Genomic DNA, 27,296 nt, shown 5'->3' with positions numbered 1-27,296 from the left:
AAATGAACGTTTTGAAGTCGTGTGTGTGTGTGTGTGTGTGTGTGTGTGTGTGTGTGTGTGTGTGTGTGTGTGTGTGTGTGTGTGTGTGTGTGTGTGTGTGTGTGTGTGTGTGTGTGTGTGTGTGTGTGTGTGTGTGTGTGTGTGTGTGTGTGTGTGTGTGTGTGTGTGTGTGTGTGTGTGTGTGGTGAATGTTTTTCAGAAATAACAGCAGTTTACACATACACTTCCTGTTGTCTCTCTCGCTGGAAACAAAGATACATAGAATACATTCTCCATAAACTATGCATAAATTACCAAGAGAATCATAGTCTGTGCAATGCCATAGAAAATGTAAATTCTTAGAATACAATTAAATAGAATGAAAACCAAAATTAGGGTTTGTTTCAGTTGTTTAAGTCCTTCAGAAAATGTTCACAATATGTTTAAAAAATGTAAAACTGATAACTGGTCGTAGGTCTCCAGTACTAAAGTTTATTACAGTAACTAAAGAAGACTTTTCTAAAGCCTATTCTAACCTAAAATGACAAATGAGGTCACAACATTTCCTGTTTGCAACCGAAAAACATACCTACGATAGAAGAGAGAGAGAGAGAGAGAGAGAGAGAGAGAGAGAGAAGGTAAAAATAACAGAAGATGTTAAATATAGACTGTGTTGTGAAACACCACAGACAGACAGACACAGAGAGAGAAGGAGATATATACAGTTAGAGAGAGAGAGAGAGAGAGAGAAGGAGAGAGAGAGAGAGAGAGAGAGAGAGAGAGAGAGAGAGAGAGAGAGAGAGAGAGAGAGAGAGAGAGAGAGAGAGAGAGAGAGAGAGAGAGAAGGAGAGAGAGATAGAAGGAGAGAGAGATAGAAGGAGAGAGAGATAGAAGGAGAGCGAGAGAGAGAGAGAGAAATATATAGAGAGAAAGAGAGAGGGAGAAGGAAAGAGATATATACAGAAAGAGACAGAGAGAGAGAGAGAGAGAGATTATTATTTACTCTATAACACCATAATTATTCTAATGATGCCAGGTAAGACCAACGTTTAATTTTTTTTAAATAAAGTAATTTCCAAATGAAACCACGTTCATAATTATCCTTAAGATCTATATGTTGGAGTTTAGTTTAGTTTTGTTTGAAAAGTTTAAGGAGGAAATTGTATGAATTGTGACCTTTACAGAGGAAGATGCCAAGTCTCTGAAAAGGCTTTTCATACAAACATATTTCATGTCTTCCAGAAAGGGCTCACGGAGCTTGTTTCTCCGCTCACAGAGCTCACAGAGCTTGGTTCTCCGCTCACGGAGCTTGTCTCTCCGCTCACAGAGCTTGTTTATCCGCTCACAGAGCTCACAGAGCTTGGTTCTCCGCTCACGGAGCTTGTCTCTCCGCTCACAGAGCTTGTTTCTCCGCTCACAGAGCTCACAGAGCTTGTTTCTCCGCTCACAGAGCTTGTTTATCCGCTCACAGAGCTCACAGAGCTTGGTTCTCCGCTCACGGAGCTTGTCTCTCCGCTCACAGAGCTTGTTTCTCCGCTCACAGAGCTCACAGAGCTTGTTTCTCCGCTCACAGAGCTTGTTTCTCCGCTCACAGAGCTTGTCTCTCCGCTCACAGAGCTTGTCTATCCGCTCACAGAGCTTGTTTCTCCGCTCACAGAGCTTGGTTCTCCGCTCACAGAGCTTGTTTCTCCGCTCACAGAGCTTGTTTCTCCGCTCACAGCTGTCCCCTCAGGGTTTAACTATGAATATGAAATGTAACATCCGTCACGTATTTTAGGAAACATTTTTTTTGTACAACATGGACCTGACATGGGATCATCTTGAAAAACTTTCTCTGTAAAGCGAACTATCATCAAGGTTTTATAGGGTCTAAAATTGGTTCCTCTCTTTTCACTGTCAGCATGGTTTTTCAGCTTTCTGATATCTGTAACATACATAACTGTTGTATCATAATATATCATTTATCGTATCTTAGCTTCAGACGACTGTTTATTCACCACGTTCTGTGGATGTGACGGAGGGTAATGTATCGTATCACCACGTTCTGTGGATGTGATGGAGGGTAATGTATCGTATCACCACGTTCTGTGGATGTGACGGAGGGTAATGTATCGTATCACCACGTTCTGTGGATGTGACGGAGGGTAATGTATCATATCACCACGTTCTGTGGATGTGACGGAGGGTAATGTATTGTATCACCACGTTCTGTGGATGTGACGGATAGTAATGTATCGTATCACCACGTTCTGTGGATGTGACGGAGGGTAATGTATCGTATCACCACGTTCTGTGGATGTGACGGAGGGTAATGTATTGTATCACCACATTCTGTGGATGTGACGGATAGTAATGTATCGTATCACCACGTTCTGTGGATGTGACGGAGGGTAATGTATCGTATCACCACGTTCTGTGGATGTGACGGAGGGTAATGTATCATATCACCACGTTCTGTGGATGTGACGGAGGGTAATGTATCGTATCACCACGTTCTGTGGATGTGACGGAGAGTAATGTATCGTATCACCACGTTCTGTGGATGTGACGGAGGGTAATGTATCGTATCACCACGTTCTGTGGATGTGACGGAGGGTAATGTATCGTATCACCACGTTCTGTGGATGTGACGGATAGTAATGTATCGTATCACCACGTTCTGTGGATGTGACGGAGGGTAATGTATCGTATCACCACGTTCTGTGGATGTGACGAAGGGTAATGTATCGTATCACCACGTTCTGTGGATGTGACGAAGGGTAATGTATCGTATCACCACGTTCTGTGGATGTGACGGAGGGTAATGTATCATATCACCACGTTCTGTGGATGTGACGGAGGGTAATGTATCGTATCACCACGTTCTGTGGATGTGACGGAGAGTAATGTATCGTATCACCACGTTCTGTGGATGTGATGGATAGTAATGTATCGTATCACCACGTTCTGTGGATGTGACGGAGGTTAATGTATCGTATCACCACGTTCTGTGGATGTGACGAAGGGTAATGTATCGTATCACCACGTTCTGTGGATGTGACGAAGGGTAATGTATCGTATCACCACGTTCTGTGGATGTGACGGAGGGTAATGTATCGTATCACCACGTTCTGTGGATGTGACGGATAGTAATGTATCGTATCACCACGTTCTGTGGATGTGACGGAGGGTAATGTATCGTATCACCACGTTCTGTGGATGTGACGAAGGGTAATGTATCGTATCACCACGTTCTGTGGATGTGACGAAGGGTAATGTATCGTATCACCACGTTCTGTGGATGTGACGGAGGGTAATGTATCATATCACCACGTTCTGTGGATGTGACGGAGGGTAATGTATCGTATCACCACGTTCTGTGGATGTGACGGAGAGTAATGTATCGTATCACCACGTTCTGTGGATGTGACGGATAGTAATGTATCGTATCACCACGTTCTGTGGATGTGACGGAGGTTAATGTATCGTATCACCACGTTCTGTGGATGTGACGAAGGGTAATGTATCGTATCACCACGTTCTGTGGATGTGACGAAGGGTAATGTATCGTATCACCACGTTCTGTGGATGTGACGGAGGGTAATGTATCGTATCTCCACGTTCTGTGGATGTGACGGAGGGTAATGTATCGTATCACCACGTTCTGTGGATGTGACGGAGGGTAATGTATTGTATCACCACGTTCTGTGGATGTGACGGATAGTAATGTATCGTATCACCACGTTCTGTGGATGTGACGGAGGGTAATGTATCGTATCACCACGTTCTGTGGATGTGACGGAGGGTAATGTATCGTATCACCACGTTCTGTGGATGTGACGGATAGTAATGTATCGTATCACCACGTTCTGTGGATGTGACGGATAGTAATGTATCGTATCACCACGTTCTGTGGATGTGACGGAGGGTAATGTATCGTATCACCACGTTCTGTGGATGTGACGGATAGTAATGTATCATATCACCACGTTCTGTGGATGTGACGGATAGTAATGTATCGTATCACCACATTCTGTGGATGTGACGGAGGGTAATGTATCGTATCACCACATTCTGTGGATGTGACGGATAGTAATGTATCGTATCACCACGTTCTGTGGATGTGACGGAGGGTAATGTATCGTATCACCACATTCTGTGGATGTTACGGATGGTAATGTATCGTATCACCACGTTCTGTGGATGTGACGGAGGGTAATGTATCGTATCACCACGTTCTGTGGATGTGACGGAGGGTAATGTATCGTATCTTAGCTTCAGAAGACTGTTTATTCACCACGTTCTGTGTACTTGTTCTGGGGTGTATTCCTCAGACTTTCACTGAAGCAATTGTTGAAAAAGATTGTCATGGAAAATCAAATAAAATCAAATGTATTCATGTAGCCCTTCTTACATCAGCTGATGTCACAAAGTGCTGTACAGAAACCCAGCCTAAAACCCCAAACAGCAAGCAATGCAGGTGTAGAAGCACGGTGGCTAGGAAAAACTCCCTAGAAAGGCCAAAAATAGGAATAAACCTAGAGAGGAACCAGGCTCTGAGGGGTGGCCAGTCCTCTTCTGGCTGTGCCGGGTGGAGATTATAACAGTACATGGCCAAGATGTTCAAATGTTCATAAATGACCAGCAGGGTCAAATAATAATAATCACAGTGGTTGTCGAGGGTGCAACAGGTCAGCACCTCAGGAGTAAAATGTCAGTTGGCTTTTCATAGCTGATCACATTCAGAGTATCTCTACCGCTCCTGCTGTCTCTAGAGAGTTGAAAACAGCAGGTCTGGGAGAGGGTAGCACGTCCTGTGAACAGGTCAGGGTTTTATAGCTGCAGGCAGAACAGTTGAAACTGGAGCAGCAGCACGGCCAGGTGGACTGGGGACAGCAAGGAGTCATCAGGCCAGGCAGAACAGTTGAAACTGGAACAGCAGCAAGGCCAGGTGGACTGGGGACAGCAAGGAGTCATCAGGCCAGGCAGAACAGTTGAAACTGGAGCAGCAGTTGCATTTCTCGTACGTGGCAGTACTGTTTTTAGATAGAAAGATGAGAAGAGTGTTTATCAACAATCTGAATAGTCCTGGAGTGTCTTTTTAAATGAAGCCCCCAAAATATACTTCGTCCACTGTCCAGAAAAGTGGATTGGCAGTAGTACATGTATATAGTCTCACGTGTATATTTCGTCACAATATTTCAGAAAAACTGTAATACAAAACAAATCTTATATTTTTGTCTACATTCAACAGGTAAAGGTTCATTCACACTACTGTTCAAAAGTTTGGGTGTCACTTAGAAATGTCCTTGTTTTTTAAAGAAAAGCACGTTTTTTTGTCCATTAAAATAACATCAAATTGATCAGAAATACAGTGTAGACATTGTTATGTTGTAAATGACTATTGTAGCTGGAAACGGCAGATTTTTAATGGAATATCTACATAGGCGTACAGAGGCCCATTATCAGCAACCATCACTCCTGTGTTTCAATGGCCCGTTGTGTTAGCTAATCCAAGTTTATCATTTTAAAAGGCTAATTGATCATTAGAAAACCCTTTTGCAATTATGTTAGCACAGCTGAAAACTGTTGTCCTGATTAAAAAAGCAATAAAACTGGCCTTTTGACTAGTTGAGTATCTGGAGCATCAGTATTTGTGGGTTCGATTACAGGATCAAAATGGCCAGAAAGAAATAACTTTCTTCTGAAACTCGTCAGTCTATTCTTGTTGTGAGAAATGAAGGCTATTCAATGCCAGAAATTGCCAAGAAACTCAAGATCTCGTACAATGCTCCCTTCACAGAACAGCGCAAACTGACTCTAAACAGAATAGAAAGAGTGGCAGGCCCAGGTGCACAACTGAGCAAGAAGACAAGTACATTATAGTGTCTAGTTTGAGAAACAGACGACTCACAAGTCCTCAACTGGCAGCTTCATGAAATAGTACCCACAAAACCCCAGTCTCAACGTCAACAGTGGAGAGGCGACTCCGGGATGCTGGCCTTCTAGGCAGAGTTCCTCTGTCCAGTGTCTGTGTTCTTTTGCCCATCTTAATCTTTTCTTTTTATTGGCCAGTCAGAGCTTGGCTTTTTCTTTGCAACTCTGCCTAGAAGGCCAGCATCCCGGAGTCGCCTCTTCACTGTTGACGTTGAGACTGGTGTTTAATGGGTGTTTAGTGGGTTAGAGACTGGTGTTTAATGGGTGTTTAGTGGGTTAGAGACTGGTGTTTAGTGGGTGTTTAGTGGGTTAGAGACTGGTGTTTAGTGGGTGTTTAGTGGGTTAGAGACTGGTGTTTAGTGGGTGTTTAGTGGGTTAGAGACTGGTGTTTAGTGGGTTGTTAGTGGGTTAGAGACTGGTGTTTAGTGGGTGTTTAGTGGGTTAGAGACTGGTGTTTAGTGGGTTATGCTAATTTTGGGGTCTGTACACTCCCCCCTAATAGTTACTATAGACACACATCAAAAAGTTTAAATTCCATTTTTGTTTGTCCATTCTGTGAGACATAAAAGTTTTTTAATTGCAATGTCCATAATGCTGGAATCACACAAAGTTAATTACACGAGCAGAACATTCATCTAGAGGTTTAAAATGTTAACCTGTGAAAAAAGGACAACAGCAGAATGAGACACGTGTTTAAAACTATAAACCCTCTATTTGTCCAGACTGACTTTGTCCAGACTGACTTTGTCCAGACTGACTGTCCAGACTGACTTTGTCCAGACTGACTGTCCAGACTGACTTTGTCCAGACTGACTTTGTCCAGACTGACTTTGTCCAGACTGACTGTCCAGACTGACTTTGTCCAGACTGACTGTCCACACTGACTGTCCAGACTGACTTTGTCCAGACTGACTGTCCAGACTGACTGTCCAGACTGACTGTCCAGACTGACTGTCCAGACTGACTTTGTCCAGACTGACTGTCCAGACTGACTTTGTCCAGACTGACTGTCCAGACTGACTTTGTCCAGACTGACTGTCCAGACTGACTGTCCAGACTGACTTTGTCCAGACTGACTGTCCAGACTGACTTTGTCCAGACTGACTGTCCAGACTGGCTGTCCAGACTGACTTTGTCCAGACTGACTGTCCAGACTGACTGTCCAGACTGACTTTGTCCAGACTGACTGTCCAGACTGACTGTCCAGACTGACTGTCCAGACTGACTTTGTCCAGACTGACTGTCCAGACTGACTGTCCAGACTGACTGTCCAGACTGACTTTGTCCAGACTGACTGTCCAGACTGACTGTCCAGACTGACTTTGTCCAGACTGACTTTGTCCAGACTGACTGTCCAGACTGACTTTGTCCAGACTGACTGTCCAGACTGACTGTCCAGACTGACTTTGTCCAGACTGACTTTGTCCAGACTGACTTTGTCCAGACTGACTGTCCAGACTGACTGTCCAGACTGACTTTGTCCAGACTGACTGTCCAGACTGACTGTCCAGACTGACTTTGTCCAGACTGACTGTCCAGACTGACTTTGTCCAGACTGACTGTCCAGACTGACTTTGTCCAGACTGACTTTGTCCAGACTGACTTTGTCCAGACTGACTGTCCAGACTGACTGTCCAGACTGACTTTGTCCAGACTGACTTTGTCCAGACTGACTGTCCAGACTGACTGTCCAGACTGACTGTCCAGACTGACTGTCCAGACTGACTTTGTCCAGACTGACTGTCCAGACTGACTTTGTCCAGACTGACTTTGTCCAGACTGACTTTGTCCAGACTGACTGTCCAGACTGACTGTCCAGACTGACTTTGTCCAGACTGACTTTGTCCAGACTGACTGTCCAGACTGACTTTGTCCAGACTGACTTTGTCCAGACTGACTTTGCCCAGACTGACTGTCCAGACTGACTGTCCAGACTGACTTTGTCCAGACTGACTTTGTCCAGACTGACTGTCCAGACTGACTGTCCAGACTGACTGTCCAGACTGACTGTCCAGACCGGGTGGATCCATCTCTGACCCATAACTAACTCGTTCTCGCTGTTTTTTGTTTTATAGCCTGTACCTGGTGCATAGCATCTCTGACTTTAATCAGTCTGCTTCTCTTCATCTCTGTGTGTATCAATCTCACCTGCTTTCTGAGAAACAGGAACAACAGACACAAAGCAGGTAAAGTCTTACTTGTTGAATAAAATCTCTCTCTCCGAGCAATTGTGTTAGTATAAAATAACATATTTTCCCTTTTTGTTTGCGTAGAATATGGCTCAATATAGTATTATTTATATTCTGAGTATTTTTTGCTCATCTTTATGTTGTGTAATGTTAATAATAATAATAATATTATTAGACACAGAGCACTGACACAGAGCACTGACACAAACACAGAGCACTGACACAGCACTGACACAAACACAGAGCACTGACACAGACACAGACACAGACACAGAGCACTGACACAGAGCACTGACACAGAGCACTGACACAGAGCACTGACACAGACACAGAGCACTGACACTGACACTGACACAGACACAGAGCACTGACACAGAGCACTGACACAGAGCACTGACACAAACACAGAGCACTGACACAGACACAGACACAGACACAGAGCACTGACACAGAGCACTGACACAGAGCACTGACACAAACACAGAGCACTGACACAGACACAGACACAGACACAGAGCACAGACACAGAGCACTGACACTGACACTGACACTGACACTGACACTGACACAGACACTGAGCACTGACATAGAGCACTGACACTGACACTGACACTGACACTGAGCACTGACACTGACACAGAGCACTGACACTGACACAGACACAGAGCACTGACACAGACACAGACACAGAGCACTGACACTGACACAGAGCACTGACACTGACACTGACACTGACACAGACACAGACACAGAGCACTGACACAGAGCACTGACACAGAGCACTGACACAGACACAGAGCACTGACACAGACACAGACACAGACACAGAGCACTGACACAGACACAGACACAGACACTGACACTGAGCACTGACACTGAGCACTGACACAGAGCACCTCTCTCACGTCTCGTACCTCTCATACCTCCCTTAAGTCTCTTACCTCCCTTAAGTCTCTTACCTCTCTTAAGTCTCTTACGTCTCGTACCTCTCATACCTCCCTTACGTCTCGTACCTCTCATACCTCCCTTACGTCTCGTACCTCTCATACCTCCCTTACGTCTCGTACCTCTCATACCTCCCTTACGTCTCGTACCTCTCATACCTCCCTTACGTCTCGTACCTCTCATACCTCCCTTAAGTCTCTTACCTCTCATACCTCCCTTACGTCTCGTACCTCTCATACCTCCCTTAAGTCTCTTACGTCTCTTACCTCTCATACCTCCCTTAAAGTCTCTTACCTCCCGTACGTCTCTTACCTCCCTTAAGTCAGTCTCTTACCTCCCTTACGTCTCGTACCTCTCATACCTCTCTTACGTCTCTTACCTCTCATACCTCCCTTACGTCTCTTACCTCTCATACCTCCCTTAAAGTCTCTTACCTCCCGTACGTCTCTTACCTCCCGTAAGTCTCTTACCTCCCTTACCTCTCTTATCTCTCTTACCTCTCTTGCATTTTTTACCTCTCTTACGTCTCTTGCAGCAACATAAATGGCATCTGTCATTCTGTAGGCTATTTTGTTCATCAGCATTGCTTAACTTAACTTTGTCAGTCTCATCGACTCACAGAAAAGTGATTGTCCACCATTTTGTTTTGACAGACAAAGAGGAGTTTCTCTACCAACAGCATTATCCAAGAGAGAGGTAGGGGTTTATTATCATACTCCAGTAATGTATTTCATCTACCTTTGTGTGTGTCTTATGTCTTTTCTAAAATGTGTGTGTGTGTGTGTGTGTGTGTGTGTGTGTGTGTGTGTGTGTGTGTGTGTGTGTGTGTGTGTGTGTGTGTGTGTGTGTGTGTGTGTGTGTGTGTGTGTGCGTGTGCGTGTGTGTGCGTGCGTGCGTCTAGTCAGTGTTCTGACATAAATCACTCATCTCAAATGTACAGCATTTGAAATGTATTCAGACCCCTTCACATTTTGTTAGGTTACAGCCTTATTTTAAAATGGATTCAGTATTTTTTCCCCCACATCAATCTACACAAAATACCCAATAATGACATCACAATACCCCATAATGACATCACAATACCCAATAATGACAAAGCAAAAGCAGTGTTTCATAATTTTTTTCAAATTCATTTTTTTTTTTTTATAAACGTATTTACATAAGTATTCAGACTCTTTGCTATGAGACTCAAAATTGAACTCAGGTACATCCTGTTTCCATTGATCATCCTTGAGATGTTTCTACAACTTGATTGGAGTCCACCTGTGGTAAATTCAATTGATTGGACATGATTTGGAAAGGCACACACCTGTCTAGATGAGGTCCCACAGTTGACAGTGCATGTCAGAGCAAAAACCAAGCCAAGAGGTCGAAGGAATTGTCTGTAGAGCTCCGAGACAGGATTGTGTTGAGCCACAGATCTGGGGAAGGGTACCAAAACATTTCTGCAGCATTGAAGGTCCCCAAGAACACAGTGGCCTCCATCATTCTTAAATGGAAGAAGTTTGGAACCACCAAGACTCTTCCTAGAGCTGGCCGCCCGGCCAAACTGAGCAATCAGGCGAGAAGGGCCTTGGTCACGGAGGTGACCAAGAACCCGATGGTCACTCTGACAGACCTCCAGAGTTCCTCTGTGGAGATGGGAGAAGCTTCCAGAAGGACAACCATCTCTGCAGCATTCCACCAATCAGGCCTTTATGGTAGAGTGGCCAGACAGAAGCCACTCCTCAGTAAAAGGCAAATGACAGCCCGCTTGGAGTTTGCCAAAAGGCACCTAGGACTCTCAGACTATGAGAAACAAGATTATCTGGTCTGATGAAACCAAGATGGAACTATTTGGCCTGAATGCCAAGCGTCACGTCTGGAGGAAACCTGGCACCATCCCTACGGTGAAGCTTGGTGGTGGCAGCATCATGCTGTGGGGATGTTTTTCAGCAGCAAGAACTGGGAGACGAGGCAAAGATGAACGGAGCAAAGTACAGAGAGATCCTTGATGAAAACCTACTCCAGAGAGCTCAGGACCTCAGACTAGGGCGAAGGTTCACCTTCCAACAGGACAATGACCCTAAGCACACAGCCAAGACCATTTAGGAGTAGATTCAGGACAAGTCTCTTAATGTTCTTGAGTGGCTCAGCCAAAAAATAAAAACCTGTTTTTGCTTTGTCATTTTGGGTTATAACATGTGTAGATTGATGAGGGAAAAAGCAACGTAACAAAACGTGGAAAAAGTTAAGGGGTCTGAAGACTTTCCGAATGCGCTGAATATCTGGCACCAAACAAATACATTTTACGGTAGACACACAGATGTGATTTGTAAATTTGAGTCATTTAGCAGACACTCTTGTCCAGACTTACAGTCAATACATTCATCTTCAGATAGCTAGGTGAGACAACCACATATCACAGTCACAGTCAGTACATTCATCTACAGATAGCTAGGTGAGACAACCACATATCACAGTCATAGTCAGTACATTCATCTACAGATAGCTAGGTGAGACAACCACATATCACAGTCATAGTCAGTACATTCATCTTCAGATAGCTAGGTGGGACAACCACATATCACAGTCATAGTCAGTACATTCATCTACAGATAGCTAGGTGAGACAACCACATATCATAGTCAGTGCATTCATCTACAGATAGCTAGGTGGGACAACCACATTTCACTGCCATAGTCAGTACATTCATCTTCAGATAGCTAGGTGAGACAACCACATATCACAGTCATAGTCAGTACATTCATCTACAGATAGCTAGGTGGGACAACCACATATCACAGTCATAGTCAGTACATTCATCTTCAGATAGCTAGGTGGGACAACCACATATCACAGTCATAGTCAGTACATTCATCTACAGATAGCTAGGTGGGACAACCACATTTCACAGTCATAGTCAGTACATTCATCTTCAGATAGCTAGGTGGGACAACCACATATCACAGTCATAGTCAGTACATTTTTCCCCAATGAAGTAGCAGAGTCAGAGTAGGAAAACACCAGTGCCAGTTTTTTAGTGATGTATATCGATGTATATCGATGTATATTGATGTATATTGATGTATATTGATGTATATTGATGTATATTGATGTATATCGATGTATATTGATGTATATTGATGTATATTGATGCATGTGATGTATATTGATGTATATCGATGTATATTGATGTATATTGATGTATATTGATGTATATTGATGTATATTGATGTATATTGATGTATATTGATGTATGTGATGTATATTGCTGTATATTGCTGTATATTGATGTATATTGCGTCTCCAGTCTTAGTAGATTGGAGGAGGAAGAGGAGGAAGAGGAGGATCAGCAGCAGGAGAATCCCATCTACGGAAACATCACTACAGGTGACATCACATCACGTCACATAATATATATGGAAACATCACTACAGATGACATCACATAATATCTATGGAAACATCGCTACAGATGACATCACATAATATCTATGGAAACATCACTACAGGTGACATCACATCACATAATATCTATGGAAACATCACTACTTGTGGACGGATGCCCTAGCCCCCCCCCCCCCCCCCCCCCCTTTGTAATCGATTAAATGTCTGTATTTTTTTATTTATGTATTCTAGCGTAACTTCAGTGTAGAACCCTCGTCTCTCTGTCTCTGTCTCTATCTCTCTGTCTCTGTCTCTATCTCTCTGTCTCTGTCTCTGTCTCTATCTCTCTGTCTCTGTCTCTGTCTCTATCTCTCTGTCTCTGTCTCTATCTCTCTGTCTCTCTCTCTGTCTCTCTGTCTCTGTCTCTATCTCTCTGTCTCTGTCTCTGTCTCTGTCTCTGTCTCTGTCTCTCTGTCTCTGTCTCTCTCTTTCTCTCTCTCTCTCTGTCTCTCTCACGTCAATTTAATTTAACGAGATTTATTGGCATAGGAAACACATGTTTACATTGCCAAAGCAAGTGAAATAGATTTCAATTTATTTAATTTAAAAAAACAAAAGTGAAATAAACTTTTTTTAAAGAACAGTAAACATTACACTCACAGAAGTTCCAAAAGAATAAAGACATTACAAATGTCATATTATGTATATATACAGTGTTGTAATTATGTGCAAATAGTTAACGTACAAAAGAGAAAATAAATACAAATAAATATGGGTTGAATTTACAATGGTGTTTGTTCTTCACTGGTTGCCCTTTTCTGGTGGCAACAGGTCACAAATCTTGCTGCTGTGAGGCACACTGTGTTGTTCCACTCAGTAGATATGGGAGTTGATTAAAATTACATTTTTTTTCGAATTTTTTGTGTGTCTGTGTAATCTGATGGAAATATGTGTCTCTAATATGGTCATACATTTGGCAGGAGGTTAGGAAGTGCAGCTCAGTTTCCACCTCATTTTGTGGGCTGTGTGCACATAGCCTGTCTTCTCTTGAGAGCCAGGTCTGCCTACGGCGGCCTTTCTCAATAGTAAGGTTATGCTCACTGAGTCTGTACATAGTCAAAGCTTTCCTTAAGTTTGGGTCAGTCACAGTGGTCAGGTATTCTGCTACTGTGTACCTTCTGTTTAGGGCCAAATAGCATTCTAATTTACTCTTCGTTTTTTTGTTAATTCTTTCCAGTGTGTCAAGTAATTATCTTTTTCTTTTCTCATGATTTGGTTGGGTCTAACTGTGCTGTTGTCCTGGGGCTCTGTGGGGTGTGTTTGTGTTTGTGAACAGAGCCCCAGGACCAGCTTGCTTAGGGGACTCTTCTCCAGGTTCATCTCTCTGTAGGTGATGGCTTTGTTATGGAAGGTTTGGGAATCGCTTCCTTTTAGGTGGTTGTAGAATTGAATGGTTATTTTCTAGATTTTGATAATTAGTGGGTATCGGCCTAATTCTGCTCTGCATGCATTATTTGGTGTTCTACGTTGTACAAGGAGGATATTTTTGCAGAATTCTGCATGCAGAGTCTCAATTTGGTGTTTTCCCCATTTTGTAAATTCTTGGTTGGTGAGCGGACCCCAGACCTCACAACCATAAAGGGCAATGGGCTCTATGACTGATTCAAGTATTTTTAGCCAGATCCTAATTGGTATGTCGAATTTGATGTTTCTTTTGATGGCATAGAAGGCCATTCTTGTCTTGTCTCTCAGATCGTTCACGCCTTTGTGGAAGTTACCTGTGGCACTGATGTTTAGTCCGAAGTACGTATTTGAGAGGTCAAATATACTGTTCAGGAGTCTAGAAAAGTTAAATGGAATTCTTGAATCGAAAGGAGATGGTTCCTCAATGCGGAAACTATTAAATCGATTAAATCGGGTGTTGGAGGAGTTGCTACGGAGAGGACAACAGTCCATGTGGATTTGATGCTATTCCTCTTGTGTTGGGAAAGGCTGGTAAACAAGCATTTTACGGTAAAGTCTACATCAGTTGTATTCGGCGCATGTGATCTATACAATTTGATTTGTTGCAGTTATTTCGGCATGAACCGTTCAAAACGGGACTTTTAATCGGTTATTGTCTTGTTCTTTACTGTAATCAGAGGGCTAATATCAATACTATGCATGCCAGTTAACAGATTTCATCATCCGTTCACTTTTTTTCATGCACTTTGACAGGTAAATATTTGATATTTAGCCAATGAGTGGCCTAATATCTAGCTAATATTTAGCTTATTCGGCTACATAACTCTAGCTTCGCTCTTCAGGCTTTTCCCGTGCGCAATAGGCTACGGACGCAAGCCTCTCCGCTATTCATTTTGTCATGAAATCCAAGGAAAAACTATAGTCTACAAAAACTATAGGACATTAATGTTGTATACAGTTTAATACTAGGACCTCATAGGCTTTTCGTTGAGAGAAGCATGCTTGCTCTTGCTAATTGCTGAATGTAAAATAGGCCTAGGCCAAATGAACTGTTTGGGAAGAGAGAGTTAATTATTTATTATCTATTTCACTTGCTTTGGCAATGTAAACACATATGTTTCCCATGTCAATAAAGCCCCTTAACTTGAATTGAAATGTAAATTTGAATTGAGTGCATAGTTGGACTGATTATTAAATGGTTTCACATGACAGACAGGGATGAGCACAGTGAAAAATAATATCCAAACGAATTGACATCCATTACAAAAATGGAAATCACTTACAAACCACTTGATCAACTGTAGGCCGTCTGTTCTTAATTGAATTGCCTAGTTAAATAAAGGTTAAATACATTTTTTTAAATGAAGCAACGAGGCAAGCAATAACATGATGTAAAAGATGCGCAGGTCAAACAGCGTTTGTTGTTTATTTTCTACATTTAATTTAAATACGAGTTTCTATATTCTATTTAGCTTTAGACTACATGTTAGCCTACATTGACAAAAATGTACAGCCAGTTTTAATTTATAGCAAGTGTCTATACATTCTAACCTTCATAACGAAACGCGTACCGTTTCATTTACAGTTGTAACCGCGCTATAAATACAACAGTGTCGCAGCTGAACGATAAGAATAACGTTTTTTTTTTTACAAGTATAGCTATCTTACTGCCTACTAACTGCTGCAATAGAATTAGGCAGAATAACCGTTGTGTTTTGTTTGCGAACGCTATCTGACAGATAGTTATCTGTAAATAAATATGCAAAGTTCATCAGGGTGTCGTTATTTTCTTACGCCAACAACACAGTGGCATCGAAAACTAACAATACTATATACCCTGAACTTGTGTACATCAAGCTTCATTTGTTTTCCATTTAGATATGATCATGATTGTGTTCTAGTTTCCTGAGTTAAATGGAAACGTGTGTTTATGACTAAATCATGTGTGTGTGTGTGTGTGTGTGTGTGTGTGTGTGTGTGTGTGTGTGTGTGTGTGTGTGTGTGTGTGTGTGTGTGTGTGTGTGTGTGTGTGTGTTCTGTGTGTGTGTGTGTGTGTGTGTGTGTGTGTGTGTGTGTGTGTGTGTGTGTGTGTGTGTGTGTGTGTGTGTGTTCTGTGAAGACTTGTGCTATGAACCCATGACCAAGCAACGTTCCAGAGACGACAGAAAGGTACGTACATCGGGCCAAAATGTTTCTTGTTCATTATTGTTCACATACAACTGTCATTACAATAATATTTTCTTTTAGAATTTGGTTTTAAACTCTACTGTGTAAATTAAAACAAAAATATATAGAGGACATCGTTTGATTTACTTTAATTAAATGTCAATAAAACAAAATGTGAATGAAAAACTATCTTCTCATCTCATAATGGTAATAATATTTAGATTTTCCACTCTGGAAATAAACTACGCCTATACACAGTATTCATGCTAACAACAAAATGTCTAAAGAGGCCTTTATATATTGCAGTTATATCGCTTAGACCACACGTCGCTTAGACCGCACGTCGCTTAGACCACACGTCGCTTAGACCACACAGCTCATATTAAGCTATATTACAAATAGCACCATATTCCCTTTATAGTTCACCACTTCTGACCAGAAGTAGTACACTATATAGGGTGCCATAAGGCTCTGGTCTAAAGTAGTGCACTATATAGGGAATAGGGTGCCATAGGGCTCTGGTCTAAAGTAGTGCACTATATAGGGAATAGGGTGCCATAGGGCTCTGGTCTAAAGTAGTGCACTATATTGAATAGCACACCATGTTAACTCAAGTCTGTTTCTAAAGTAGTTCACAGTCATCGGCTGTGGTCAAGGCCGTAGCTAGTTCTCTACACCACACTGTGTACAACGCAGCCAGTATCCGCTCTATAGGCTATATATAGTACCATTTTTCTGAATGCATGAGAAGTTACCAAGGACAGGATGCTATCCGACTTTCAAGTTTCAAACTTTATTTGCCACGTGCACATGATATAACAGGTGTAACACAGCACAGTGAAATTTTTACCTTGAGACCTCTTGTAATATAATATACTAACAGTGTCCATATATAATATACTAACAGTGTCCATATATAGTATACTAACAGTGTTCATATATAATATACTAACAGAGTCCATATATAATATACTAACAGTGTCCATTTATAGTATACTATCAGTGTCCATATATAATATACTAACAGTGTCCATATATAATATACTAACAGTGTTCCTTTATAGTATACTATCAGTGTCCATATATAATATACTAACAGTGTCCATATATAATATACTAACAGTGTCCATATATAATATACTAACAGAGTCCATATATAGTATACTAACAGTGTCCATATATAGTATACTAACAGTGTCCATATATAGTATACTAACAGTGCCCATATATAATATACTAACAGTGTCCATATATAATATACTAACAGTGTCCATATATAGTATACTAACAGTGTCCATATATAATATACTAACAGTGTCCATATATAATATACTAACAGTGTCCATATATAATATACTAACAGTGTCCATATATAATATACTAACAGTGTCCATATATAATATACTAACAGTGTCCATATATAATATACTAACAGTGTCCATATATAATATACTAACAGTGTCCATATATAGTATACTAACAGTGTCCATATATAATATACTAATAGTGTCCATATATAATACACTAACAGCCCCTCCCCCAGCCCGTTTCCCATCCCGCCCTCCCCCAGCCCGTTCCCCATCCCCTCCCCCAGCCCGTTCCCCATCCCCTCCCCCAGCCCGTTCCCCATCCCCTCCCCCAGCCCGTTCCCCATCCCCTCCCCCAGCCCGTGCCCCATCCCCTCCCCCAGCCCGTTCCCCATCCCCTCCCCCAGCCCGTTCCCCATCCCCTCCCCCAGCCCGTTCCCCAGCCCATCCCCAGCCCCCCCTCCCCCAGCCCATTCCCCCAGACCATTTTCCAAGCCCGTTCCCACAGCCCGTTCCCCCAGCCCGTTCCCCAGCCCCCCTCCCCCAGCCACCCTCCCCCATCCCCTCCCCCAGCCCGTCCCCCAGCCGATTCCCCAGCCAGCCTCCCCCAGCCCGTTCTCCAGCCCGTTACCCAGCCCGTCCCCCAGCCCGTTCCCCAGCCCGTCCCCCAGCCCGTCCCCCAGCCCGTCCCCCAGCCCGTCCCCCAGCCCGTTCCCCAGCCCGTTCCCCAGCCCGTCCCCCAGCCGATTCCCCAGCCACCCTCCCCCAGCCCGTCCCCAGCCCGTCCCCCAGCCGATTCCCCAGCCACCCTCCCCCAGCCCGTCCCCCAGCCCGTTCCCCAGCCGATTCCCCAGCCACCCTCCCCCAGCCCGTCCCCCAGCCCGTCCCCCAGCCCATCCCCCAGCCACCCTCCCCCAGCCCGTCCCCAGCCCGTCCCCCAGCCCGTCCCCCAGCCCATCCCCCAGCCCGTTCCCCCAGCCCGTTCCCCCAGCCCATCCCCCAGCCCATCCCCCAGCCTGTTCCCCCAGCCCGTTCCCCCAGCCCGTTCCCCCAGCCCATCCCCCAGCCCATCCCCCAGCCCGTTCCCCCAGCCCGTTCCCCCAGCCCGTTCCCCCAGCCCGTCCCCAGCCCGTCCCCCAGCCGATTCCCCAGCCCCCCCTCCCCCACCCCCTTTCCCAGCTCCACCAACCCTGGCCTGAAATACTCCTTTGTAATAGATAGTCAAATAAAAGGACAAATATATTATTATTCTACTGTTCCAACTCCTTCTCTTCAGCCTGCGCCCCAGCACCACCAACCCGACCTGAACTACGCTTCTCTGGACCTGAACGTGGGACAGATACCCAAGAAGAGGAAGCGTCGCTACCAGCAGGCCCAGGCCCAGGCCCAGACCCTCCCCGAGACCCAGATGGATGGGGATTTCCTGGAAATAGATGCGGAGATGGAGGCCTCCCTCCCCTCACGGAGTAGCAGCCCTCTGGCTTCCAGAAACAGCATCTACCTCAATAGTCTACAGATGGCACTAGAGACAGAGGAGAGGGAATAAGAGAGAGTCAAGGAGACGGGGAGGGAGATGGAGGGAGATGGAGGAGGATAGAGAGAGGGATGGAGACAGGAAGTGAGGAGAGAGGCAGAAAGATACAGTAGGTTGTGATGGAGGGATGGAGACAGGAAGTGAGGAGAGAGGCAGAAAGATACAGTAGGTTGTGATGGAGGGATGGAGACAGGAAGTGAGGAGAGAGGCAGAAAGATACAGTAGGTTGTGATGGAGGGATGGAGACAGGAAGTGAGGAGAGAGGCAGAAAGATACAGTAGGTTGTGATGGAGGGATGGAGACAGGAAGTGAGGAGAGAGGCAGAAAGATACAGTAGGTTGTGATGGAGGGATGGAGACAGGAAGTGAGGAGAGAGGCAGAAAGATACAGTAGGTTGTGATGGAGGGATGGAGACAGGAAGTGAGGAGAGAGGCAGAAAGATACAGTAGGTTGTGATGGAGGGATGGAGACAGGAAGTGAGGAGAGAGGCAGAAAGATACAGTAGGTTGTGATGGAGGGATGGAGACAGGAAGTGAGGAGAGAGGCAGAAAGATACAGTAGGTTGTGATGGAGGGATGGAGACAGGAAGTGAGGAGAGAGGCAGAAAGATACAGTAGGTTGTGATGGAGGGATGGAGACAGGAAGTGAGGAGAGAGGCAGAAAGATACAGTAGGTTGTGATGGAGGGATGGAGACAGGAAGTGAGGAGAGAGGCAGAAAGATACAGTAGGTTGTGATGGAGGGATGGAGACAGGAAGTGAGGAGAGAGGCAGAAAGATACAGTAGGTTGTGATGGAGGGATGGAGACAGGAAGTGAGGAGAGAGGCAGAAAGATACAGTAGGTTGTGATGGAGGGATGGAGACAGGAAGTGAGGAGAGAGGCAGAAAGATACAGTAGGTTGTGATGGAGGGATGGAGACAGGAAGTGAGGAGAGAGGCAGAAAGATACAGTAGATTGTGATGGAGGGATGGAGACAGGAAGTGAGGAGAGAGGCAGAAAGATACAGTAGGTTGTGATGGAGGGATGGAGACAGGAAGTGAGGAGAGAGGCAGAAAGATACAGTAGGTTGTGATGGAGGGATGGAGACAGGAAGTGAGGAGAGAGGCAGAAAGATACAGTAGGTTGTGATGGAGGGATGGAGACAGGAAGTGAGGAGAGAGGCAGAAAGATACAGTAGGTTGTGATGGAGGGATGGAGACAGGAAGTGAGGAGAGAGGCAGAAAGATACAGTAGGTTGTGATGGAGGGATGGAGACAGGAAGTGAGGAGAGAGGCAGAAAGATACAGTAGGTTGTGATGGAGGGATGGAGACAGGAAGTGAGGAGAGAGGCAGAAAGATACAGTAGGTTGTGATGGAGGGATGGAGACAGGAAGTGAGGAGAGAGGCAGAAAGATACAGTAGGTTGTGATGGAGGGATGGATATAAGAAGTGAGGAGAGAGGCAGAAAGATACAGTAGGTTGTGATGGAGGGATGGAGACAGGAAGTGAGGAGAGAGGCAGAAAGATACAGTAGGTTGTGATGGAGGGATGGAGACAGGAAGTGAGGAGAGAGGCAGAAAGATACAGTAGGTTGTGATGGAGGGATGGATATAAGAAGTGAGGAGAGAGGCAGAAAGATACAGTAGGTTGTGATGGAGGGATGGATATAAGAAGTGAGGAGAGAGGCAGAAAGATACAGTAGGTTGTGATGGAGGGATGGAGACAGGAAGTGAGGAGAGAGGCAGAAAGATACAGTAGGTTGTGATGGAGGGATGGAGACAGGAAGTGAGGAGAGAGGCAGAAAGATACAGTAGGTTGTGATGGAGGGATGGAGACAGGAAGTGAGGAGAGAGGCAGAAAGATACAGTAGGTTGTGATGGAGGGATGGAGACAGGAAGTGAGGAGAGAGGCAGAAAGATACAGTAGGTTGTGATGGAGGGATGGAGACAGGAAGTGAGGAGAGAGGCAGAAAGATACAGTAGGTTGTGATGGAGGGATGGAGATAGAGCTGGAGTTGGAGGGTGTGACACATGAGCTGTTCCTAGAGTCTGCTGACCTGTAACATGTGACTGGGGTTAGAGGTCAGGGAGGAAGACCAACGGTCCTAAATGTGAACTCAAGCTCAATTAGGCAGAGAAAACGAGAAAGAGAGGGAGAGAGAGAGGACTGGTGTTTCTTTTTAAATATGTTTTTTATTTAACCTTTATTTAACTAGGCAAGTACAGGTACAGAGACATCATACTTACCTACTTTAACTTCTCATCAATATGTTAGAATCAGACATCATACTGACCTACTTTAACCTCTCGTCAATATGTTAGAATCAGACATCATACTGACCTACTTTAAACTCTAGTCAATATGTTAGAATCAGACATCATACTGACCTACTTTAAACTCTAGTCAATATGTTAGAATCAGACATCATACTTACCTACTTGAAACCTCTAGTCAATATGTTAGAATCAGACATCATACTGACCTACTTGAAACCTCTAGTCAATATGTTAGAATCAGACATCATACTTACCTACTTTAACCTCTAGTCAATATGTTAGAATCAGACATCATACTGACCTACTTTAACCTCTAGTCAATATGTTAGAATCAGACATCATACTTACCTACTTGAAACCTCTAGTCAATATGTTAGAATCAGACATCATACTGACCTACTTTAACCTCTAGTCAATATGTTAGAATCAGACATCATACTTACCTACTTTAAACTCTAGTCAATATGTTAGAATCAGACATCATACTGACCTACTTGAAACCTCTAGTCAATATGTTAGAATCAGACATCATACTGACCTACTTGAAACCTCTAGTCAATATGTTAGAATCAGACATCATACTTACCTACTTTAACCTCTAGTCAATATGTTAGAATCAGACATCATACTGACCTACTTTAACCTCTAGTCAATATGTTAGAATCAGACATCATACTTACCTACTTTAACCTCTAGTCAATATGTTAGAATCAGACATCATACTGACCTACTTTAACCTCTAGTCAATATGTTAGAATCAGACATCATACTGACCTACTTTAACCTCTAGTCAATATGTTAGAATCAGACATCATACTGACCTACTTTAACCTCTAGTCAATATGTTAGAATCAGACATCATACTTACCTACTTTAACCTCTAGTCAATATGTTAGAATCAGACATCATACTGACCTACTTTAAACTCTAGTCAATATGTTAGAATGAGACTTTATAGAGAAAGGGGCTCTCACTGCATAAACTGCATATATGTATATGTATATATTATTATTATTATATATTATTATTATTATTATTACTAGTATTCGTATATACAGTATTCAGAAAGTATTCAGACCCCTTGACTTTTTCCACATTTTGTTACGTTACAGCCTTATTCTAAAATGTGTTATTTTTTTAAATCCCTTCATCAATCTACAAACAATAGCTCATAATCACAAAGCAAGTACTGGTTTTTATTATATATTTTTTTACAAATGTATAAAAAATAAAAATCTGAATATCACATTTACATAAGTATTCAGACCCTTTACTCAGTACTTTGTTGAAGCACCTTTGGCAGTGATTACAGCTTCGAGTCTTCTTGGGTATGACGCTACAAGCTTGGCACACCTGTATTTGGGGAGTTTCTCCCATTCTTCTCTGCAGATCCTCTCAAGCTCTGTCAGGTTAGATGGGGACTGTTGTTGCATAGCTATTTTCAGGTCTCTCCAGAGATGTTCGATTTGGTTCAAGTCCAGGCTCTGGTTGGGCCACTCAACTACATTCAGAGACTTGTCCCGAAGCCACTCCTGCGTTGTCTTGGCTGTGTGCTTATGGTCAATGTCTTGTTGGAAGTTGAACCTTCGCCCCAGTCTGAGGTCCTGAGTGCTCTGGGGCAGGTTTTCATCAAGGATCTCTCTGTACTTTGCTCTGTTCATCTTTGAATCTATCCTGACTAGTCTCCCAGTCCCTGCCGCTGAAAAACATCCACACAGCATGATGCCGCCACCACCATGCTTCACCGTAGGGATGGTGCCACCATCATGCTTCACAGTAGGGATGGTGCCAGGGATGCTTCCAAAAAATGTTTAAATCCATTTTAGAATAAGGCTGTAATGTAACAAAATGTTGAAAAAGAGACTTGATACTTTCTGAATGCACTGTATATATATATATATATATATATATATATATATATATATATATATATATTGTCAAAGGTTTGACAATGGTTTTTCTTTATTACATTGTAGAATATTAGGGAAGTCATCAAAACTATGAAATAACCCATGGAAAACATGTAGTAACCAGAAAAGTGTTAAACAAATCAAAATATATTTTATATTTGAGATTCTTCAAATAGTCACTCTTTGCCTTGATGACATCTTTGCACACTCTTGGCATTCTCTTAACCAGCTTCACCTGCAATGCTTTTCCAACCGTCTTGAAGGAATTCCCACATGCTGAGCACTTGTTGTCTGCTTTTCCTTCAATCTGCGGTCCAACTCATCCCAAACCATCTCAATTGGGTTGAGGTTGGGTGATTGTGGAGGCCAGGTCATCTGATGCAGCACTCCATCCCTCACCTTCTTGGTTAAATAGCCCTTTCACAGCCTGGAGGTGTGTTGGGTCATTGTCCTGTTGAAAAACAAATGATAGTCCCACTAAGCGCAAACCAGATGGGATGGCGCATCTCTGCAGAATACTGTGGTAGCCATGCTGGTGAAGTGTGCCTTGAATTCTAAATAAATCACCAACAGTGTCACTAGCAAAGCACCCCTACATCATCACACCTCCTCCTCCATGCTTCACGGTGGGAACCACACATGTGGAGATCATCCATTCACCTACTCTGCGTTTCACAACGTGACAGCGGATGGAACAAAAAATCTAGAATTTGGACTTATTGGTGTCCTTTTGTAGTGGTTTCTTTGCAGCAATTCGACCATGAAGGCCCTGTCTCCTTTGAACAGTTGAAGTTGAGATGTGTCTGTTACTTGAACTCTGTGAAGCATTTATTTGGGCTGAAATCTGAGGTGCAGTTAACTCTAATGAACGTATCCTCTACAGCAGAGGTGTGCAATTCCAGTCCTCGAGGGTCTGACTGGTGTCACAGTTTGCCCCCAGGCCTCAGCTAACACACCTGACTCCAATAATCACCTAATCATGATCTTCAGTTTAGAATGCAGTTTGATTAATCAGCTGTGTTTGTTAGGGATGGAGAAGAAGTGTGACACCTAATCAGACCCTCGAGGCCTGGAGTTGCCCACCCCTGCTCTACAGCAGAGGTAACTCTGGGTCTTCCTTTCCTGTGGCGGTCCTCATGAGAGCCAGTTTCATCATAGTTTTTGCGACTGCACTTGAAGAAACTTTCAAAGTTCTTGAAATTTTCCGTATTGACTGACCTGCATGTCTTAAAGTAATGATGGACTGTCGTTTCTCATTGCTTTTTTGAGCTGTTCTTGCCATAATAGGGACTTGGTCTTTTATCAAATAAGCATATATTTTGTATACCACCCTTACCTTGTCACAACACTACTGATTGACTCAAACGCATTAAGAAGGAAATCAATTCCACAAACTAACTTTTAACAAGACACACCTGTTAATTGAAATGTATTCCAGGTGACTACCTCATGAAGCTGGTTGAGAGAGTGCCAATAGTGTTCAAAAGCTGTCATCAAGGCAAAGGTTGGCTACTTGGAAGAATCTCAAATACAAATATATTTGTTTAACACTTTTTTGGTTACTACTTGATTCCATATGTGTTATTTCATAGTTATAATGTCTTCACTATTATTCTACAAAAACCCTTGAATGAGTAGGTGTGTCCAAACATTTGACTGGTACTGTATATTATTATAATTGTTAGTATTGTATAACATTATATATATGTATATTATACGTGGAAAATAAGTGTAAAAGTGAAACCTACTTGGAATAAGAGAACTTTCATGTAAATGTCATGTGACATTTAAAGGTGAACGTTTGCTCCGTGGAACATTGTGAGATTTATTATGAGAGGTGATGTAAACGTCATCGAAGGCTCAAGTCACATGGCTCGAGCTCACACACACAAACACCTACAGTACATGTGAATACTTGTGTAAATTAGATATTTCTGTTTTTTTTTTTTTTCAATAGATGTGCTAAAAAAGGTCTAAAAACATGTTTTACTTTGTCATTATGGGGGAATTGTGTGTAGATGGGTGACACAAAAATTATGTTTCATCCATTTTGAATGCAGGCGGTAACACAAAACCTTCTGGATTTGGTCAAGGGGTATGAATCATTTCTGAAGGCACTGTACCTCTCGAAGCTCATGCAGGGAGGGGTAGGCAATACATACGGACTGACTGACTGCTGGTTCAACTCTCTGTTTCTGACTTAAATTAACTGCTAGGGTGTGAATGAAAATCTGGCAGAGATTTTACCATGCTGTTATTTATTTTTTATTTTTTTTATGACATCAAAAATATAATTTGAAATGTTGAACAAAAGTAGGAATATTACTGCTGTGGCTGTTGCAGCACCTAACAGAACAGAATAGAATGGAACTGATGTTTATTTATCCCATTACAGGCTGAAATAGAACTGGTGTTTATTTATCCCATTACAGGCTGAAATAGAACTGGTGTTTATTTATCCCATTACAGGCTGAAATAGAACTGGTGTTTATTTATCCCATTACAGGCTGAGACAACAACACCGTGTACTTTTGGCTGACAGTAAAGTACCCAACAACGAATTACGTTTCTGCCTGAATCGATAATCTTTATAACGTCTCTCTGTGTGCACGATTCATTTAGGCATTTATTTTTGCTTCAATCGTTTGGGTACAATGTTATTCAATCAAATACATACATTTCAAGGTCAAGTTTATGAAGAAGATGCTACACATCATAGCATGTCTGGGTCTCTCCAGGCCAATGAGAGTCGAGAGAATTCTTTAAGACTTTGGCCATGAGGAAATGGCCGAAGCAGATGTTAAATTTGAGTCTGATGGCACTAGCAGACATGAGAGAAATGGAAAAGAATACTGGAGGGATAAAGGGTGGATAAAGACAGCTAAAATGACAGTGGAAAACAAGTGAGCTAGACTATCCATACTACCAAACTGTTCAATAGCTAGAGTCTCCATACTACCAAACTGTTCAATAGCTAGGCTATCCATACTACCAAACCGTTCAATAGCTAGGCTATTCATACTACCACACTGTTCAATAGCTAGGCTATCCATACTACCAAACCGTTCAATAGCTAGGCTATCCATACTACCAAACTGTTCAATAGCTAGGCTATCCATATTACCAAACCGTTCAATAGCTAGGCTATCCATACTACCAGACAGTTCAATAGCTAGGCTATCCATACTACCAAACTGTTCAATAGCTAGGCTATCCATATTACCAGACAGTTCAATAGCTAGGCTATCCATACGACCAAACCATTCAATAGCTAGGCTATCCATATTACCAAACCATTCAATAGCTAGGCTATCCATATTACCAAACCATTCAATAGCTAGGCTATCCATATTACCAAACCATTCAATAGCTAGGCTATCCATATTACCAAACCATTCAATAGCTAGGCTATCCATATTACCAAACTGTTCAATAGCTAGGCTATCCATATTACAGGAGCTTCATCTTAATCTTTCTATTTATTTTGTGAATTTGCGGAAACTTTGCCAGCTAGCCAATCTTTTTGAATATGGTTTAGCAACAGAAGATAACTTTAGCTAGATAAGGTTAGCATGCTAGCTAGCTATCCTGACCGTTGTCAGTTCCTTACTTGTTGTTATTTCTTGACTCCACGTGGAAATTCACCGCAACGTTCCCACACCAAATTCCTGAATATGAATTAGCCGCCTGCGACATTATTCTGAGGTGGAACCTAAAGGAGGTTTTCCACTATAGGACAGGAATTAGGTAGAAATAGTGTCAGGCCTTGCCCTCTGTTGAGGGCCTTCAGAGCTACATTCATACAATTCTACACATTAAGGCCATGACTTATGCCATGTTAATATGATATCTGAGTGAGAATGACTAACAACAGCTAGGTTAACTACCAATCTAGTTTAGATAGCTGGCTAGGTTAACTACCAATCTAGTTTACATAGCTGGCTAGGTTAACTACCAATCTAGTTTACATAGCTGGCTAGGTTAACTACCAATCTAGTTTAGATAGCTGGCTAGGTTAACTACCAATCTAGTTTAGATAGCTGGCTAGACTACCAGACAATCTAGTTTAGATAGCTGGCTAGACTACCAGACAATCTAGTTTAGATAGCTGGCTATCTAAACTAGGGATCTGAGTAGGGATCTGAGTAGGGATCTGAGTAGGGATCTGAGTAGGGATCTGAGTAGGGATCTGAGTAGGGATCTGAGTAGGGACCTGAGTAGGGATCTGAGTAGGATCTGAGTAGGGATCTGAGTAGGATCTGA

General features: G+C 43.0%; 1 protein-coding gene across 1 annotated transcript; it reads left to right on the top strand.

Annotated features, from left to right (window-relative positions):
- The first annotated feature begins 715 nt into the window (after nt 1–715).
- Nucleotides 716–19,038, top strand: LOC129864166 (uncharacterized). The gene is made up of 6 exons (XM_055936839.1): nt 716–1,015; nt 7,971–8,081; nt 9,683–9,725; nt 12,322–12,401; nt 15,981–16,030; nt 18,611–19,038. Exons 1-6 carry the CDS (start codon nt 1,006–1,008, stop codon nt 18,878–18,880), a joined length of 564 nt encoding a protein of 187 aa, XP_055792814.1. The 5' UTR covers nt 716–1,005; the 3' UTR covers nt 18,881–19,038.
- Nucleotides 19,039–27,296: the final 8,258 nt, after the last annotated feature.

This window comes from Salvelinus fontinalis, chromosome 10, assembly GCF_029448725.1.
Source record: "Salvelinus fontinalis isolate EN_2023a chromosome 10, ASM2944872v1, whole genome shotgun sequence".
NCBI classification, from domain to species: Eukaryota; Metazoa; Chordata; class Actinopteri; order Salmoniformes; family Salmonidae; genus Salvelinus; species Salvelinus fontinalis.
This window is presented reverse-complemented; position numbering and strand designations above follow the sequence as displayed.